The sequence below is a fragment of the Sinohyriopsis cumingii genome, chromosome 6, assembly GCF_028554795.1.
Source record: "Sinohyriopsis cumingii isolate HCF-2022 chromosome 6, ASM2855479v2, whole genome shotgun sequence".
NCBI lineage: Eukaryota > Metazoa > Mollusca > Bivalvia > Unionida > Unionidae > Sinohyriopsis > Sinohyriopsis cumingii.
The window spans coordinates 108,715,157-108,735,607 of record NC_142966.1 but is presented as its reverse complement, the minus strand read 5'-3'; the positions used below and the strand labels follow the sequence as shown (position 1 = coordinate 108,735,607).

Sequence of the window (20,451 nt, the reverse complement as noted above, 5' to 3'; positions counted from 1 at the left end):
TGTGCCCACCAGCGTTTGATTGGCTGGAGTATAAAGTAACTCGGGAGGTTATTTGGATAATTACAGAGCAACTCGGTTAAATTCGGTATGAAATGGGCTATTCCCCTCAATCAATGTAACCAATAAAGGTATCTGCTTCTTTTCTTGGCTTTGGAATGACTTACTTTTGAAAACCAGCCTTTATACTGGGACTACATCCTCCTGACATCACACCATTACTGCTAAAAATCGTACCACTGTATCAGTAACATCTTCCTTTGTAGCCTCTATCAAAGTATTTTCATTCTCTGGAGTAATGAAGACAACAAAGTTCTTCTGTCTGTCAACTCTCCATTGCATCACCTTTGGATTTTTAATGATGATTAAATTAGTCACAATGTTCCCATCTTTGCCATCATTTTGTTTTCATCTAATTCCTTATTACCAAATATGATCTCCTTCCCTTGATTGGTATTGATGAATTCTGAGTTACAAGGTAGAGTTCGACCCCATACCCCATACTTTTCCTGGGGTGCATCCAAGATAAAACAGCGTATCTACCAATCCTCTTTAAGTATTCATATTCTATCTCAATGTACACATGTAGTTCAGGTTACAAGGAAAAATCCATATTACCTATTAAAATATTACCTTGACCCCACACCAGTCATTCATTAGGTGATGAAATTGGGAACTGAAACCTTTGTTGTCCTCTACATATCATCCGAAATATCATACCAAATATGATTATTCTCTCTCATTCAGTGTAGATGCATGAGTATGGGTTAAAGAGAAATGACAGATGGGTGAACAAATGCATGAATAGATGTATATGACATATCAAAATATATCCGCATAAGTGTGAACAGAATGAATTGTCTTCACTGACCAGTCAGTGTCTTATTACAAATGTTATAACCTATGGTTACAGTTTTAAACCAAAAGATAGTGGTACTGTAAATCATTTTAATAATTAAAAAAGTACCCCAATATAACATCTACTCTCGTGGAGGATCAATATGGTATCAAATGTTCATAACACACTCCAACTTTAACCTGTAAGTGAGGATTTTGTTTACAAATTATTCTGAACCTTAATCCATGTAAAAACACAGGCTTAGAAAATTTCCCAGAAAGATTTAAAAAAGACTGCAATGTGTTTTGATAATTCCAATTATTTTTGTGTTGCTCACATGTCTATATCAAATGGCATTGCACCTGATGAACTGACATTAGTTTGCGATAGACCTCTTTAAAAAATGGGTAGAAAGGTTGATGCAAACAATTACAAGCCCCTTAACATACTCAGTATTATGTTCAAGATTCTAGAAAAAGCAGTTAATGTTCAACTTGAAAACTTCTTTTATAACAATAACTTAATTTATGAACTACAGCTGGATTTTAGGGGCCTGTACTCTACTGAAATATGTCTGATACATTAAGGTGAATCATAAAATATGGTGTAAAACATTGTTAGGATTAGGAACAACATCTGTTGAATGGTTTGTATTATATCTAAGAAATAGACAACAAAATTATCAGTGTTAAGAAAGCAGATCTTTAAAGTAAATTATGTTTCTTTGAGAATACTCACCCAATCACATTACGTTAGGAATATTAGAATGCTACCACACAAATCCAGCCCTACTAAAAGACGAAAATTGTATTATTGTCTATTTTTAGATAAAGGGCAGTAACTCTTGCCCATGAACTCCCCTTCACACCAGCAGGTGTCGCCAGTTTTAGCTGAACAAGACATTAATGTGGATGCTTAAATGGTGAGGCGGTTGGGAGGGTTTCTAAGTAATGTGACTGGGTAAGTATTCTCTGAGCTACGTTAAAAATCCAAATCACATCACTTTCTCCTTCGAATATGTTCCCATATCGCATTACATTAGGAGAATAAGTAATAAGAGGAGGGGATGCTGAGCATTTGGCTCATGTGTGTATATATATGTATATATGTGTATGTATATATATATATATATATATATATATATATATATATATATATATATATATATATATATATATATATATATATATATATATATATATATATGGCCAAGAAGATGAAGTTGATATCTTCTCACCAACCAAAATGTTCACTGGCAAATCCAGTGAAGCTAATGGGCTGTGTTGATTGGTCTTGTTGAGTTTGGAGGTTGTCTGTGCTGCTGCTACTGGCCCTACCAGATCCAACATTTTTCTTTGCAACACTAAATCTCTAAGGTAAAAGTTTGGGAAGGTTGACTCTGCATGCCAGCCGGCAGCTTCTATAATGTCTTGGATCCTAACATTGCTTTAGAAAACGAGGCTCGCAGAAATGGCTCTAATCTTGTGAGTTGTAATCCTCATGAGGCAACTCTGATCTTGAGAGATCTCAGAGTATGCTGAGCATATAACCCACTTCAACCATGAAGCAAATGTCTGAGGGGTGATGCCTTGTTTTCCAACCTTGACTGGGAGGAAGTGATGTCTGCGCATGTCATGACTTGTCTCTGTGTGCTTCAAGTAGTGCTTGAGGGTGCAGACGTGAGGCTACTCTGATCTGGTGAGTTGTCAGAGTACACCTAGCCTAGCATATGACCTCTTTCAGCCAGGAATAAAGGGTGTGAAGCATGATATCCTTTGTTCTGTCACACAGAGATTGCTCAAAATTTCTGAGTAATAAGACACATGAGAAGAGATGTTGCTCATGCCATGACTTTTCTCTGTGCATCTCAAGTAATGCTTGAGGGTACAGACAGGATCTTGCATGGCTGCCTCTCTAGACTTGTCTATGGAAAAGAGGATGAATGACGACTCATTGGTTATCTATGGACAGCAACTGATTTTTGGCAACTAGGCCTGGTTGTGTAAGGATGACTACTGAACGATCCGAACTGAGCAGATGATAGTTCGGGTTGACTGAAAGGGCATGTAGCTCACTGATCCTGCATGTAAAAGCTAAAGCTATATGGAAGCATGTCTTGTATGATAGGAACTTTAGCAAAGCATGAGCAACAGGTTCAAACTTGCTTGAGTTAAACCAAGTTAGAACCCAAGATAAATTCCATTTTGGAAACAGTGTTATGGGTTTCGGTTGCTGGAGATCAGATTGTATAACAGATCTGAGACATCATTATCATGCCCAATGTCACATCCACCATGACGTCAGAATTTGTCCGATATCATTGATCCCTGGGGGTGCAAACAGAATCCTGCAAAGCTGCTTTTCTCAGCCTGGCTATGGAAGAAAGTAAGCATGGATACTGGTTGACTACCAACAGATGGTAATTTGTTCTGGGCTATGAATCCCAATGGTATCTTGAGAACCACTGAACCCTCTGATCTAACTGAAGAGAATTCTGGTAACATAACAGGGGATGCAGCCCTCATACCCTGCATGCTGAAGCTAAAGTTATAAGTAAACATGGTCTGTAGGATATGTCTTTATGATAGCAATGTGTGGGCTAGAAGTTCGAAGGGGTATGAATCTAGCCATGTTCATAAAAAGCCAAACAATCGAGTCCCTTTGGAGACAAATAAGGGATATCGGTCAAGAATACCAATATTGTCAAAAAGATCCAATAGATCTCTATCCCACACAAACATGTTGCCATTTTGCCGGAATTTGTCCAATATCATAGGGAGGTAGCCTTTGTTAATCAATAGGGTCCAACTGTTTCTCTTCCAAGAACAGAGCCAGTGAAAGACAGCCAGTTGAGGGATAGAGACACACAGATGGGCAATATAGATGGTTACTCTTGAGATGCTCTCCACAAATGAAGGTTTGAATGGTCTGATATGCAAGTCTGACTTGCAAGGCTGTACTGGTAAACACTGAGCATGTAGAAGAAGAGGTTGGTAGATTCAGGTTGGCCAGAATCTTCCTGGGTGTTTTATTGTTAGGGAAAATAGATCAGTGATACAGGGCATGTGCCCTGAAAGACAGGCTGTCAGAGTCATCTTGCCTTTCTGACCTAAAAAATGTAGCACTGTAGGAGGGGTGGCACAGGCCCACAACCCCTCCCAGATGGCTGACAGTGTATCTCACGACCCAAGTTGTTGTGTCTGGAAATGGGGGCATGAAGGTGGGTAGCTGTTGAATCCACCTTGTCGCCAAGTGGTCAAATGCCCTTGAAGTGTGTGAATCTGAGTGACGATCAACTGATGGAAGGGGACATTCCATGTTAAGGATATGACCCCTTCTGGATTGATTCTTGGTGAAGCCACTGATGCAGCCAGAAGGTTTCTGAATTGTATGTTGATATGAAGATTGTTGCACACTTATAATACCCGAGGAGTTGCAAGAACTCTCCCGATAAAGTCCAAGTCTTGATAGAAACGAACTCGACGAATTCAACAATTCTGGGAGTGTGAGCACAAGAGGACACGCCAGATTCTGGTTGGTCAAGAAGTCCTTGTCCAAATCGATGAAATTATGTGATGTACAGAGGTCTGAATTTTCCAGTTTGTGAAAAGGCCTGGATGATCTAGCAGACAAGGGAGATCATTCTGCCTTGGAGTAGAATAGAACTTATCATGTGTGTCCTTAAGATGCTGCCCAGGTAGGCTGCTGTTGATGTAGATGATGATGCTTGGAAAGGGGAGATGGCCGAGTCCCTAGTGTGAGTGAAAGCCCAGGGGTTGATGAGTGCTGAAGGGAAGAATGGTGAATTGATAATGGTGTGGTGGTAAACGTGGAAACTAGCAACAGGATGGATAGGGATGTACCTCGACCATCTCTCTTTCCCCTTTGCTGCTTTCTGAAGTACAGCAGTGCATGCGTTTTCTGACCAAACAATGCATATTTAGCTCCATCCGATCAATGTCGAACAAGGCGATCTTTGTGCACATGCATGTTGTGCATGTAGTTAACACTCCTCCTGAAACAACACAAGATGAGAAAAAACAAAACATAGATTAGCAAATTAGTATGTGACTAACTCATCTAACATGGCAACCCAGACTAACTAATACAGACGGTGTATATCAGAAACAATGTGTACATAACAAAGCAGGAGACATTGGGGACTTCCATGCTTTGAAACTGCATATAGATCAATTAAATAAATATTCTGCAGAAACGACACAAAAGACACAAACTAAAGCAGGTTAAAGTAGAATCTAGTAAAGGGTTGAAATTACTAGGTCGCTAAAACACTGCCTTAACAAACAGACCCGTAATCTTGTCATATCACAAACATACATCCTATATTAAGCTCAAACACAATGCAAAGTTAATAGAGAACGGAAAATGTGCACAAACTATAAACCTAACCAGAGTCATGGTAGGCTACCCTGCTCTGATACAAGAAACACTCCTAAGTAGAAACTAGTAAAATGCTGAAATTAAAAGGTCACTGAAACAAAACACTGTTGTAACCATGTTATAGATGCTATGTAACAGAAACCATGATTACATAACATAAACAAAACAGGAGTCATGGTAAACTTCCATGTTCTGAAGTGGCCTGCAGAACATTTAATTGTTATATGCTAAAATGACACATAAACTAAAGCAGAAATTAGTAATATGTGAAATTACTAAGTTGCTAAAAACAGTGTCATAACTAACAGATCGGTGAAGTGTCATATCAAAAATCTATGGCCCTGTTTAAAACTTATGCTACTGGCTTGGTTAATAATAATTCTATCAAAACAGCATGAAATATGAATTAAATTAAGCATAATTACCAAGCAGCACTAGAGAATTCGCTATTAAGAGCTCTGTAGCAGACGGAATAAGAGAATAAAGTCAAAAGAATGCCAACCTGTAATGACCTTGTGTAAGATCAACAATGGCATGGTGTGACCGTGGTCCTACAAGATGAAGTCCGACAAATGACAAATCTCTCAAAATTTTGGCGGAAATTTTAAAATAAAGCATACAACCTGCAGTGGATTGATAAATTCACATTATAATTGCAAAATGAACATTGGATGGGCCCATAGGAACACAAAAAGGCTGGATTATCTGAGGCTATTGCACTGCGTGTGTCTCGGGACACAGCGAAGCTAAAATTGGCAACACCTGGTGGCATCTAGGAGAGGTAATGGGCAAGAGTTACTGCCCATTGTCTATCTATAAATAGACAATAAGACGATTTTCATCTTTTAGTAGGGCTGGATTTGTGAGGTAGCAGGCTAATATTCCTAATGTAATGTGATTGGGGAATGTATTCAAAGAAGAATATATAATCCACAATTTTGACAATATCATGTGGTGTACCTTAAGGCAGTATTTTAGGACCTCTTCTTTTTTAAGATATGTGAATGATATAGTAACAAATCTGGCCAACTGGTCTAAGCTAGGTTTTGCACTACCCGTCCAAGTGAGTGTTTAAGATAAAAATATGATCTTGCTGGGTCGCCACCCCACCCCACCCCATGCAGTAATAAAATAAAATATTAAAAATGTTTTATGGATAACCAAAATAGGAGTGAGAGAGGGGTGGGGAAACCAGACAAAATGGGAGTGGAGTTACCAGACAAAGTAAAAACCAGCCTGGTTGGGTACCCGTCAAAATTTCCTTATATGTACATCCCTAGTAACTAACACTAGATTGTAAGCTTTTATTATGTGCAGATGACAAAAGTGTACTAAATATTTAGGTCTCCATATATGTAACTTGCTGTCAGGTGAATGCATAGTCAATAGTATACTGTACTTAAAAAAGTTAATGCCATGTTAAATGTTCTCTTTTGACATGGTCAATGTTTATCACTTAAAACAATGGAAACATTATATACTAAAGTATAAATATAACTATTCCTGCTCTTTGTGGTATGCTAGAACTGGTAAAAATCTAATAAATAACAAATAGCACAGAATATAACTAAAAGATTTATAGGTGACCTTGGACCCTTATCAAGCATGAGACAGTATGAACTTGAGAGTATGGAAATGCTAATATTGGTGGATAGAGTGAAACAATTGAGACTAAAGCGCAAATGATTTGTGAAAAAAGGTGATCACCATTTTTTGTCACTAGGAATAGTAAATTTAAATTTGCTACACCATAAGACAGTAATAAAGCTCAGACGACTTTTTTTTCACAATACTATACATGATTGGAACCTATAACCAATTTATGAAGAAAACTTCAAATACAGATCATTTCAAAGCAGCTATCAGGTCATACCTTTTAAATCAAAGAAGACCAAGCAAACAAAGTTTTTTCAATGATATTTTACCACAACGAGATGATTTTTAGTGACATTTTTAATACTGAAATCAGTTTGTAAGTTTTTAATACTTAATAGTAATTTCTTTGCTTAATCAAATATTTAATTTTAATTAGCAAAATGTGTCCTGCCTCAAAATCTTGATCTCTGAGGACCCCATTGAAATAAGTTTGTAAGTTTTTAATACTTAATAGTAATTTCTTTGCTTAATCAAATATTTAATTTTAATTAGCAAAATGTGTCCTGCCTCAAAATCTTGATCTCTGAGGACCCCATTGAAATAAGTCTTTATAAACCTGTATGGGTCATCCTTGGTGGATCATGTATTTTTATGTTGGTACTACCACTGTTTTTTTTTGGTATATACTGCGTCAATGTTATATAACTTGTTTACATCTGTTACATGTATTACCCTTGTATTATGTGCTGATCCTACCTAATAAATTTATTATTTTATCATAGATGCCAGAAAAAATTGCAGCCAAGGCCATTAAATAGCTTGCAAACATAAAATGATGCACTGAAGTGAGAGTAATGTTTATAGCTTTATATATTTCCTTTGTTTCTACTTTTATTATTGAGCTTGTCCTTACCCTTTGCAAAGCACAATTATATTTGCAGATGAAGCATACTGGCAATCAGCCATGCTGGCATCTGATTCCTTCTTCAGAAGTTCTGGACTCAGAAAACTCTGTTTGTCAGTGCACTTGATGACCTAGGAACAAAAAACAACTGATTAGGGATGATTGCATGTAATGTGTAACTTTCTGAAAAATAATGAATAATTTTTATAAGTAAAGCTTCATGCAATTGAAAGCAAAAGAAAATTAGTAGTTCACCTATATGGATGTACTAAAGACTTTTAATAACATATCCCAAAATAAAGGTCATTACATATGTCACCAGACGTAGCTGAACAAGTACTTAAAATTACCAAATTTTGCGTGGAATTTCAGCAAATTTCTTCAAATTCTTTTGGCTATTTATGAAAACAGTTGTTTGAGACTTTCTACATTTTTGTCCATTGTCATCCATATCTGACAAAATATCAGCATTGCCTGCATAAAGTTGAAAGGCCATAATGTAAAGTACAACAGATCCGCATTGTCTGTATAAAGCTGAAAGGATTTGATGCTAGGGACAACATATCAACATTGTTTATATGAAGTTGAAAGGTCTTAATGCTAGGGATAACAGATCAGCATTGCCTGCATAAAGTTGAAAGGCCTTGATGCAAAGTACAACAGACCAGCATTGTCTGTATAAAGCTGAAAGGATTTGATGCAGGGGACAACATATCAACATTGTTTATATGAAGTTGAAAGACTTTAGTGCTAGGGATAACAGATCAGCACTGCCTGCATGAAGTTGAAAGGCCTTGATGCAATGTACAACAGATCAGCCTTGTCTGTATAAAGCTGAAAGGATATGATGCAGGGGACAATATATCAGCATTGTCTGCATAAAACTGAAAGGCCTTGATGCTAGGGACAACAGATCAACATTGTCTGCATAAAACTGAAAGGCCTTGATGCTAAGGACAACAGATCAACATTGTCTGCATAAAACTGAAAGGCCTTGATGCTAAGGACAACAGATCAACATTGTCTGCATAAAGCTGAAAGGCCTTGATGCTAAGGACAACAGATCAACATTGTCTGGATAAAACTGAAAGGCCTTGATGCTAAGGACAACAGATCAACATTGTCTGCATAAAACTGAAAGGCCTTGATGCTAAGGACAACAGATCAACATTGTCTGCACAAAGCTGAAAGGCCTTGATGCTAAGGACAACAGAGTTGTTAGATGAAAATAAATCACTAAACAATTTTGTAATTTTAGTATTAGTGGCCATACTAGATGGCATATTTATCCCAATGTGAAAATGTGACAGGGATTCATATTAAGATGTTTTCTGTTAATCTGTATTGAATTCTGTTGTAGTGGTTTTTGTAAAACAATTCATTTAACGGTTTTTATTTTTTAGGATCCATATTTTATAGTTAATGAGCATCATGTATAACAAAGAAGGCTCTATTCCAAAATGCTGTTTGTAAAATTTTGCTTAATTCTGTTCAGTAGTTTTTCTAGATGTTGTATTAAGATTTTTTTGCTGTAAGCAAAAAACAGTCAGATTGGTTGATATAATCTGATAATTTTCTCAAAATTTCATGGTTTCCATTTCAAAATGCATTCTGTCAATCATGTAAGGCAATTTTAAAGAAAAAGTTGTTTACACTGCCTTTTCTCATGTAAGTAATGGTGTCTATATTTGCCAGCAGATTAACATCCTTTGTTTAACAGGTCTTTAAACTAGAATGTTGCCTTCCAATCTTTGTTAAAAGTGATCTACTGGTTTTGACATGATGCTGAAAATAGTAAATGCTGATGGCTCACACACAAAAGATAAATGGAAATCACATGAAGGATGGTGGACTTTCTGGCCAGGTGAGCTAAATACACCCAAATCAGATGCAATGCCTTAAATGAATTCAAGTCATCAACATCAATGAAATTCTCTGCAACAAACAAATCAAGGTAACTAAGATTTTTAAATTTCAACCAGACTAACTTTATTTTAATTATATTTAACAAAATGGACAATTAATCATAAATGTCTGAGGTTTTAATACAAGGATGCATTTCATGTTCAAAAGGTTCTGAAAATACAAAGGAAGATCATTATAACGTCAACTGATTTAATTGTAAATTAATTTATTTCTGTATTCATTAATTTTCCAGGCATTTTAAACAAATGCCAAATTTGTTTGACACAAATACTTAAATTTGTTGATTTGGGAATTAGTGCTAGAGTTGTCACTGATAATCATGGTTAACTGAAGCTTTTAATCTGTGTAACAAAATGCATGAAAATGAACAAAATTGAATTTGAGGTATTATATGTAACAAAATGTGAATAGACTTAAAAATGTATCACCTTCTTTGTGGAAACAGTTCAAAAAATACTTACCACAATTTCACGACTTCCACCTGCTGTGACATCCAGTAAAATGTTTGTTCCAACTCGCTTATTATTATGTAAAGCAACAATGAACTGGGCATCAACAAGATAGAAGTACTTCTTCCTTTTAATTGATTTCTTTTTCTTACGGACACGACGATTATCTTCTGCCTCTGATGCCGCTAAAAACTGTATGGCTCTTTCAATGTTCTGCAAAAAAAAAATTTAAACAAATATTTCTCTCAGCAATTGATTCTGGAAGAAAAAGAAACTTTTTATTGTAAATTATCTTTCTCAGAGAAATTATTTCCCAATTAATGTTAAGGAATTAATTCAGTGCTACCTTGTTAATCAAGCACTCTTGTAAAGATAAATAAATTAGTCTTTTCCGTCTAGATTTAATACAAACATTAACAATAGTTTCTATGATAAATAACTCTTCAAAGATAACTATTATAGTTACCTCCCATTGTCTCCACTAGGTGGTTACTCATATACTGGATGTTTTTCAATTTACATTTGAACCATATGTACTGTGATCTGGTAAGTATTCTCGGAGAAATCTAATTTGCCAACAGTACTGTAATTTCCAGTAGAATATATGACCAGATCACATAAATGTGAGATGAGTAGGTAACAGGTAGTGAGAAACCAATTTTTTTCTAGTAACTGAAAGTTGGAGTGATTGCCCTTTAATACTGGGATTGGCACCAAGCATGCTCTCTGTATGGATGTACATGTAATTGCAGCGAGGCTGGATGTATATTATGACCAGGTATGGATTACTGAAGAAACATTTTACTAGAAAAAAAAAATTGGTTTCTTTCTCATATATGTTACCCAATCATAATAACTTAGGAGAACAGGTATAAGGTGGAGGGATATACGTCCCTTACCCCAGAGAGACCATTTCCAGTTCCCTAAGGTATGTGAGACAGCTTCTAGATAACCCAATTGGAAATGGAATCAAACCCACAACCTCCTGCATCCAAGGAGGATGCCCTAACCACTAGGCTAAAATGTACTCGGATCTCCATCCCACAAAATGGATAATAACAGAACAGTTTTGCTCATATGCAATGTTTGTAGTGACTGTCCTAACTTTGTGAACTGAAATGTGAAGCAAATTCCTTGATGTGGGGATGTTTCTGATATTTAGAATGAATAGCCCACTTTATCATGTAAGTAAATGTGTCAACATATCATCCATTCCATCTTTGAGGGCAAGAAGAGGCATGATCTCCATTGATGCGATGGCTCAGTCTTCCTTAAGTATCATTTTAGAGCTCACAATGGATCCTGTTGATAACCACGAGACGAAAGGTTCTGAGAAGACAGGAGTTATCACCAAAGTCTGATTACCCCTAAATGGTAATCTGTTGTTGGCAATGAAAGCTGGGAGCATCATGAGTGATACTGACCGTTTTTGTGGGAACTGCATCCACCAATAGGACATATATTCACTGATCCTGACTATCCTTCACCAATGCAGTGAGGAGGCAGGACTTATGAGAGGTGAACCAATGAAGCTCTTGAGATCAGTTCAAATGGTGTCTTCTTCAGCATACACATCAGGATCATTATACGGTAATATAAACAAGTTTTCTAAAGTGCAGAAAAAACCTGCACATAAAAAGGCACTGAAGCATCATTATTGATACTTAAGAAGTAGATGCTACAATATCCACTGTGAGACAATTTTACCTGTAGGAAAGCACCAATGATGTTCTATAAAGGTAAAAAAATCAGTAAAGCATCACATATATAACAATGAAGTGGATGTTAAGACAAGATAATACAGAAAACTTAACTGTATGTATCCAGACATAGTGGGAATTATACAGCAATATTAAATGAGTTTCCTATATTACCTACCAGACCTGCACTTATTAGCATAGTTATAACAATGAGAGGGGACACCATCGTGACCCATGCAGGTATATACCAATCGCATCTAAGTGTGTTAAGATGGTAAAGTGATAACACTGCAGAGTTAGAAACTTTGTCGTTGATGATAAGGAGAATAGAAAAGTTGGAAATTAATTTATAGCTGTAGTCTACTTCTCTTCAAAGATGAAGCTCCTCCACCTTGTTTTAAGGTAGAAAACTTCCAAACTGCTTGTATGGATTTTTCGAGGTCTCTGTCTCTAAAGACAATGCTACTCTGCGCAAGTGGAAGTATGAACTGGCAATCACAAGGGATTTGATGCTAATCCTGATATCAAAGAGAGATCACTCTAACTGCCACCTAGTGGGCAGATAATATTTAGTGTTTTAGCTTAAAAAGATTTAATCTGGGAGGGATTGATTTGTGGGTTAGTAGTGGTTCTCTTAAGGTATTATGACTGGGTAACGTATTTGAAAAAGGAAAGTCAAACACTTGTTTAGTTTAAACAGTTGAAATGTAACATAGCAAATGATGATATGTGCAATACCTGAAATAGCCAACTAATGTCACACTATGAAAATGAAATGAAATTATCAAGATTTTAAAATGTATTATATCTCATGCACATTAAATGGCAGAACTAAAACAATCTGATCTATGTTGCAGATACCAATGTCTTGCAATACATACATAACAATCAGGTGTACCTTAGGACAGTCATTACAACAGACCCCTAGTGCTATCATGAAGAAACACAATATTATTCAATGACAGAGAGGAAGAAAGAATCACTGATCAGCAGAATAAGGGTACAAATAAATGAGGAAATATTCTTACATTTATGCTGCAAACATAATTGTGGTCATAACATAGCTGGCATATCTTTTTCATCTCAGCCTTCTCTTTCTGGGTCTTTCCAGCCATTTCGTCAATGGTTTTGTCAACTGCCTGAATAAAATAGAAAACAGGGGAGAATATATGTTTCTGAAAAATAAGCACAGAGATAAAAATAAGCATATAGGGAAGACAGCACACATGGAACAGCTAGTATTTCTACAGTAAAATTAAGCATGTGTGTGAACAAGGAAACACATCAAAGACATAAAGTGTACTTCTCAAAAGTATTACATAAAATATCACAAGTTTAAGAGACCTCCTCATGATGTGTGCTTCATAGTAGCCAATATCTGAATAAATCTGATTTCTTTACAACAGAATTTACTGTATTCAAGGTACATTTCTATGTCAAAAATAAATGTTTACCCTTATTATCCATATTTTACAGTATGATATGCCTTGCCTGCAACAGAAATAAGATTTTTACAAAGAGAAACCTTTATTGATGGCTTAAACCCCCATGAGACCAAGGAAATCAGTTTGAGAGAACTATCATATTTATCTGACAAAAAGCCCATAAATGAATATAAGGCCATTCCCTCCCAGCTTTACATAATTTTAAAAAATACTTTCTAAAAATATCTTTGTCTGAACTTAACCCCACTCCTACTTTTGATCAAATTTATTAGGTAAGGTCACTTGGTCTTACATTGGGAGAGCTACTCTATCTGTGATATAATTATAAACACTGTTCCCAGACTGAAACATGAGGTAGCTGTAGTGGTTTAGCAGGAAGAGTGTGTGTGTGTGATTAGGATTTTTAACGTAGCTTTTAACAATTTTTCAGTCATATCGCTATGATGTCTGCAGTGTGGCAGTATATAGTGATGTCTAGAACTGGGGCATCATGCCGCAGACATGTAGCATGATGTCTCACCCAGTCACATTATCCTGACATCAGGCTGACCAGTCCTAACACTAACATCTTAATGCTGAGTGCCTAGTGAGGCAGCTCTTAGTACCATTTTTGTAAGTCTGGTATGACTCGGCAGGGGTTCGAATCCACGACCTCCCGCTTATGAGGCAGACACTCTAGCCACTAGACCACCGGAGCAGTCTCTTAGCTGGAAGAGCATCAGACTCATAGACCAAAGGTTGTGGGTTCAATATCATCCCTGCCCTGACTGGGTGGGCTGCCACATTGTCTCCCTGTGAAGGGTACTTAGCTCCAGTTTCCTTGGCATGATATGGCCAATGTTGTGTTCAAAGTTGCATGGAAAACATCAAACCAATCAAAGCAAAATTAAACACATGTTCAAGGTTATTGACCATTTCTGATCTACTAGATTCTACTGCACATGATTTTACAAACATTGCTAAACAAGAGTCCCTTGAAGGGACTGATGCTCTACTGGCCAAAATGAATTTCCAGGAATTCAAGATAAGAACATTTCTTCCCAAGTCTTGAAACCATCTCTGATATTCTTCAGTGGTAACATGATTTTTACTTTAGTTGTTGTGATGTACATACTGGAGGTGAATGTTAGATTGGCATTATTTCCATTTAGGCCAAAGCAGATATCATTTTATGTCTTTCGATGAAAACTACATGAATATAACCATCCATTCTGGGGGAGTAACGACAGCAAAATTCTCACAACAGCGATCACAGTAGTCATATTGGATGATTGACTGGCACCATTTTCATTCATGAGCAACTAAGTATCATATGAAGTCTATGGTGAAAACCCCATATTGATATAACCATTCATTTGGAAGTATCATATACAACAATATTTCCAAGATGGCCACCATGGTGACCATATTGAGAGTCAGTTTGCATCATTTTCATTTAGGACCAACTAGACACCATGAAAACTCTTCTGATGAAAACCTCATGTCAAAAAAATGATTTTCTAATTAAGATAAGTAGCAACATGAAGATTATGAACATGGCCCCAATGGTGTCCATATCAGATGCCAGATCAGCACCATTATAATTGAGGATCAACAAAACATTACGAGAAGTCATTTGGCAAAGGCCCATGTGCATATGACTTTCAATTTTGGAAGAATAACAAAAGTTTCAAGATGCTATGGTAGCCATATTGGGTATCAGATTCACACCATTCCCATTTAGGAGCAACTAGATATGTCTTTTGGTGAAAATCATAATAATGAGATGGCCATCCGTCCATAAGAAGTAGTGCTAATTTTCAAGATAGCCATTTTGGTGGCCATATTGGAGGTCAGATTGGCACCAATTTCATTTGCAACCAACCAGACATAATAAGTCTTTCAGTGAAAACCCCACATTGATATGATCATTCAGATGAAGAAGTAGTACCAAAAGGGCCATTCTTGCTGCCATACTGGTTGTCTGAGCAGCACTAGTTTCATCTAAGACCAATTAGACATCATTAAGATGTGTTTTAGTAAACGTCCCATGTTGATATGATCATTCATTCAGTAGGAGTAGCAAGAACAAGATTTTAAATAGCTCAGATCATATCATTTAAGACCAACCAGACATCATATGAAGTCTTTCCGTAAAAACCCCATGTTGATATGATCATCCATTCATGAGGAGAAGCAATATTTTGCTCTCTACAGTTCTGTACTTTGCATAAGGTTTAATTTTCAAAGAAAAAGAATTTCCTCCTTTTCTTCACTGGTTATCCTGGCTATTCAAAAAAAGACCTTGTATATTTTAGGTATTGTTAAAAGAACTTTTAATTTCCTTTGTTTTGGTGTATGATTGATGGATGTAATTTGGGCTGTAGAGAATACAGCTTGCCCTTATTTCTGATGTGCATCTTTAAAAAAAACTGCTTGTTCCACTTGGTCATTTTCATTTCCTGGACTACAAGGGTAATTTGAAAAACAAAAAACCCAAAAAATGAACCAATAACTTATTCTTACTTTATAAATATTTTGTAATTCATTCATTGCACTCAGAAGCAATATTGCCTACTCTGACAAAATTAATTTTCCCTAATTTAATAACTGTTAAAGTTAGTGTATTCTGGACTAGTTCAGTTTCATGTTTCAAGCACATTATAAGATGTCATTTTGTGAAAAGAAAATTTTTAAGTTATATGTCTCCAAGAATACTTACCCAATCACATTACATTAGGAATATAAACCTGATACCTCGCAAATCCAGCCCTACTAAAAGACAAAGATCATCTTTTCTGGTTTCAAATAGACAAAGGGCAATAACTCTTGCTCATTGCCTCCCCTTGCCACCGCCAGGTGTTGCTAGTTTTTAGCTGAGCAAGTTACTAACAAGAAGGCTCAGACGGAGGGGTAGTTACAAGGGTTTTAAATAATGTGATTAGGTAAGTATTCTCGGAAAAACATAATTTACATGAAAGTTTGCTTTCTCCTTCAAATATGTTCTACAATCACATTATTTTAGGAGAATAAGAAATAGGAATTATAACCTGTTCTCCTAGTAACATAAGCAACATCGCCTAGGGTCACTCGACCTGTGACCTTATCAACATTTAAGAAGATGAAGATTAAAATCTTCTTACTACAAAATTTCACTGGTGAATCCAGCGAAGTTAACAGGCAGGAGTTTTCATTTTGCAATTGCATTATTATGTTTGACTCAACTGGGACAGATTGGGGAAGTTTTGGACAAAGTTTTAAGAAAAAAGGTTTGACATAACACACTTCTGGTTGTTGCTGTCTTTGCAGTAGTTCTTGAGAGAATTTGGATTTTTGTAGCCAGTGATGTGTATAACCTGTGCATCTGGAACAGCATTTTCTGTTACTTTCAGGCATAAATGTTTTCTCACACTTGAGTTTAGAAGTCAACTTCAGTAAGTTTATTTTTACAGCCATCTTTTTTCATTAAGGTAATCCATTGTGCATCTGGCATAGGTTCATTCACATGTGTTTCATAGGCAATGTTTCTTCCCACAACATCTGTAGATACACAACACTTTTATAAGTGAAGTTCTTTTTGTTATATATCTGTTATTGTTGTTTGATTTTCAAACAACTCCATCAGGCAAAGCAGAAGATCAGGTTTTTATCCTCTTGAAAAGTAGTTCCTAGCACACGGACACGATGACTGAGATAATCGGTCTGAGACAACCAGATGGGATTGGAAAAGAAAAGTTAGTAAATCAGATTTCTCTGTTGCATGGGTGAAAAATATATGGTGGGTATCACAATATCACTAATAATCAGTACTTTAGATAATTATATTCACACCTGTACAAGACAAGGCCAAGCTGGTCCCTTCCCCTATCATAAAAGTATATAAAATGAAAAACTGGTGATATTCTTGAAACCAGGGGTATCTTACAATCATAGTGGACATAACTAACTTTGGTTGAACACACCATTTTCCTCTCTGATTTGATCAACTGAAACAAATTAATCTTGGCTTTTTCCCCAGAAGCTCCTGCCCAGTGAAGCCACACCATCTTCATTCCTGAATAAGACTCTCCTATTTCTTGTGGAGCATATAGTGTCACTGTCTGGCCTTTGTCATCACGGTACAGCTCCAGTAAAGTGGGTATGAACATATTGTCTGCAATTAAGATTTATCCAATGTATAATATTCACACTAAAACCTAAAGAAACTTAAGAAATATATCTCCTTATAAATGAATCTTATGACAAAGAGACAATGAATCAAATCCCCCTCCCAAAGGGTTCCCAGACCTGCCAACTCCAAAAAGACCTTCACAGTAAGGACCTCGATATTTTTCTAACAGCTAAACCAATTTACAATAATGTTGAATGAAACATCATGTACTGCTATCATCGACTTGGAAAACATGTAAAAGCTCAGAAGTGTGATTGGATGCAGCAAAGGCAACATTATGTTCAACCAAACGGTTCATAAAGTACACTATTTCAATTTCAGAAACTTCTGTTCCTAACTCCATGAAGGTCCATGGCTTCTTGCTATCTCTCTCAACTGTATGTTGTTGTTGTTGTTGTTGTTGTTGTTGTGGGGTTTAACGCCATTTTTCAGCACGATAGGCTATACATGGCGGCCAGTATTAATGGTGGAGGAAGAACCCGGAAAACCCCGGAAAGAACCACCGACCCACGAGAAGCTACTGGCAGGCTTTCTCACATGCCCACATTGGCTGAATCTTAGACTCGAACCGTCAACTGTATGTAAGCTATTTGCTTCTTTTTCATTTCAACTTGCAGCAGCAATCATCTTTCTAGCCATGAGCACTACTCAAATCGACATATGATGTGCTTTTTATTCCAAGCATAGCCAAGATTCTAAATATTTTTTGCAACACTTCTGTGCTATTTGTCTGAAGTTTAAAAACGCCAACTGTCCTGTTTGCCTTCAATGTGTTTTGGTTTGTTAGACAACATATCTAGATAATGCTATAATTCAAAAGTAAAAACTTCATCACAAAGGCATCTGGCCTGAAAAACATTAGCAGATTAAAGCACTGAGGTACTCTTATAAAGTTCGGTTTCCAAACAACTCTACTGCATCTAGTATAAAAACCTGGAACCAGACCAAACCAAGTGCAACCTATATTGTAATGACATGATGTGAATCTATAACATTAAAAATTATGCCTTTGCTGCCAGAAAAAGATATATCTAGATCTTGCAATCTGATAATAAATGTGAGGCAAAAAATACATTCCAATCTACTGCAGTACCTTTATATTTTTAATACAAATCACATTTTCGAAAATCAGCATTCTAAATGGCAATGTGTGTATGGTCACCTGCACAAAGAGATTACTGGTGTATAAATATACAGTTCCACAGGTACCATTTATACATAAATCAATTAACTCTGATCTGTATATAAAGATAACCTGCCTCCCCTCCCCCAACAGGCCATTTTAAAATTGTCTGTGTCCCTGAGCGGTCACTGTATATAGTGTATTAATTAATCAATATGCCTTACTATACAACATCAAAGTAGGTGCATTAAATATTGAAAGACTAAAGAAAAAAAAACTGCTCATGAAAAACCAATGTTATTAAATGCAAAATCTGCTTTTTTAGCACTTCTGTGAAAGATAATTTCTCAGTTTGTTTTCTGCAGTCACTGCACAGGAAGTCACCACATTTGTAAGCTCTGAACTCTGAAGCAGCAATTGTCAATACTGGTGATGTTTAGTTCACAGGACATGATAATAGTTGGTTGAAAATGACAATTTTTTTTACAGTTGTCATTAAGTTTTGATTCATTTCAGATATGGTTTAATATTTTATGAAAAAGTACACGTCTTGACAGTATTGTAGAGTATCTCGACAAAACCGGAGTTTACCTAACAAATCATTTCTTACCATGGTGAAGAACAGTAGGTTCTCAGAATAAGTTCTACAAGTCTGACATATATATATATATATATATATATATATATATATATATATATATATATATATATATATATATATATATTTAGTTTGGTGAATGTCCATAATCTGAATTCATCTTCATTGTTTGCTATATAGTTTAACATCATTGTTCTTTGTGACTCTTTTGTTACAGTTGCAAAATGAACCTTAAGGCAATAGCAAATTTATAAACTATTGTAGACAAACCAGATGCAAGTTAGTATCACAACTGTATCAATCATGCTGACTTTTGTTGTCCAAACTATTACCTTAAATGTCTCAAATTTTGCAATATCTCTAAAACTGTTCAGTGGACTTAAGTAAAACTGTGGTATAAATTTCCATTCACTTAGTTTATTCATTCAAGGCACATAAGAAAATATATATTCATTCTCCTTTAGCCAGAGCTTACAAAATTACACATTTTAATTTGATACACACATGGTAAATTACTGCCATCTGCCAAGAGAGTCTGCCATGGTTCTGTAAGTCCTGGGATTTGGTCCACTGACAGCACTCTGTAAAAAAGGGTTCACATAATGACAATAGTAATCAGAGCTATTAGCAATAGATACAATAAATTTTCACACTCACCAGATTGCTCAGTAGGGACTTAAACAAAGGAGTTTTGTTTAAACAAAAGTGAGAGTAACTGACAATAAGGATCATAACTACAAAATGCTAGACATCAACTAATGCAAGACTTCAAAACTATAAAGCTGCATACAGAAATATTTACTGACATCCAATAATTCCTGGAAATGTGTGGTTTCAAAAACCAAAGTTTTAAAGAAAATGACAATTAGTGTCCAACACACAACTAAACGATGACACTAAATCCTTAAAGTCAATCTCAATGGAAGTAGATGACTGAAAATTACACTCATCCATGATCTCATCAATACAAACTAGCATGCCTACCTAATTTGTTTTAAATTTTAATGATACCTGTTAATGTAACACTAAAGAAACCAACAAATTTAGAAGAGGAAATCGGGGACATAACTTCTCTAAATGAAAACCATATCACTGATAACACAGCTCATGTGAAACTACCACAAAATGAAGTTGTATACTAACTTTTAAAAAATATCCAACAATCATTATGCAGAAACAATAGTCACTTAAAGTCCCCATTTAATGATATAGTTTAGTAATAGGTTATTCCTGCATACCTTTATATTCTGCAAAAATAAGAAATTGGTTCTCGCACATTGACCACTTGAGAATTTTAAAGAAAGAACCAGCTTTAGCACAAAAT

General features: G+C 36.0%; 1 protein-coding gene across 1 annotated transcript in view; it reads right to left on the bottom strand.

Moving 5' to 3' along the window:
- LOC149797685 (uncharacterized) overlaps nt 1-20,451 on the bottom strand; it is a 98,018-nt gene that overhangs the window by 27,943 nt on the left and 49,624 nt on the right. Inside the window, exons 10-14 of the mRNA XM_089962605.1 lie at nt 19,632-19,708; nt 17,198-17,388; nt 12,840-12,950; nt 10,124-10,324; nt 7,746-7,867 (exon numbers count right to left, since the gene is read on the bottom strand). Of these exons, the coding sequence (XP_089818731.1) occupies nt 7,746-7,867; nt 10,124-10,324; nt 12,840-12,950; nt 17,198-17,388; nt 19,632-19,708 (702 nt within the window). The remainder of the gene's footprint in view (nt 1-7,745; nt 7,868-10,123; nt 10,325-12,839; nt 12,951-17,197; nt 17,389-19,631; nt 19,709-20,451) is intronic.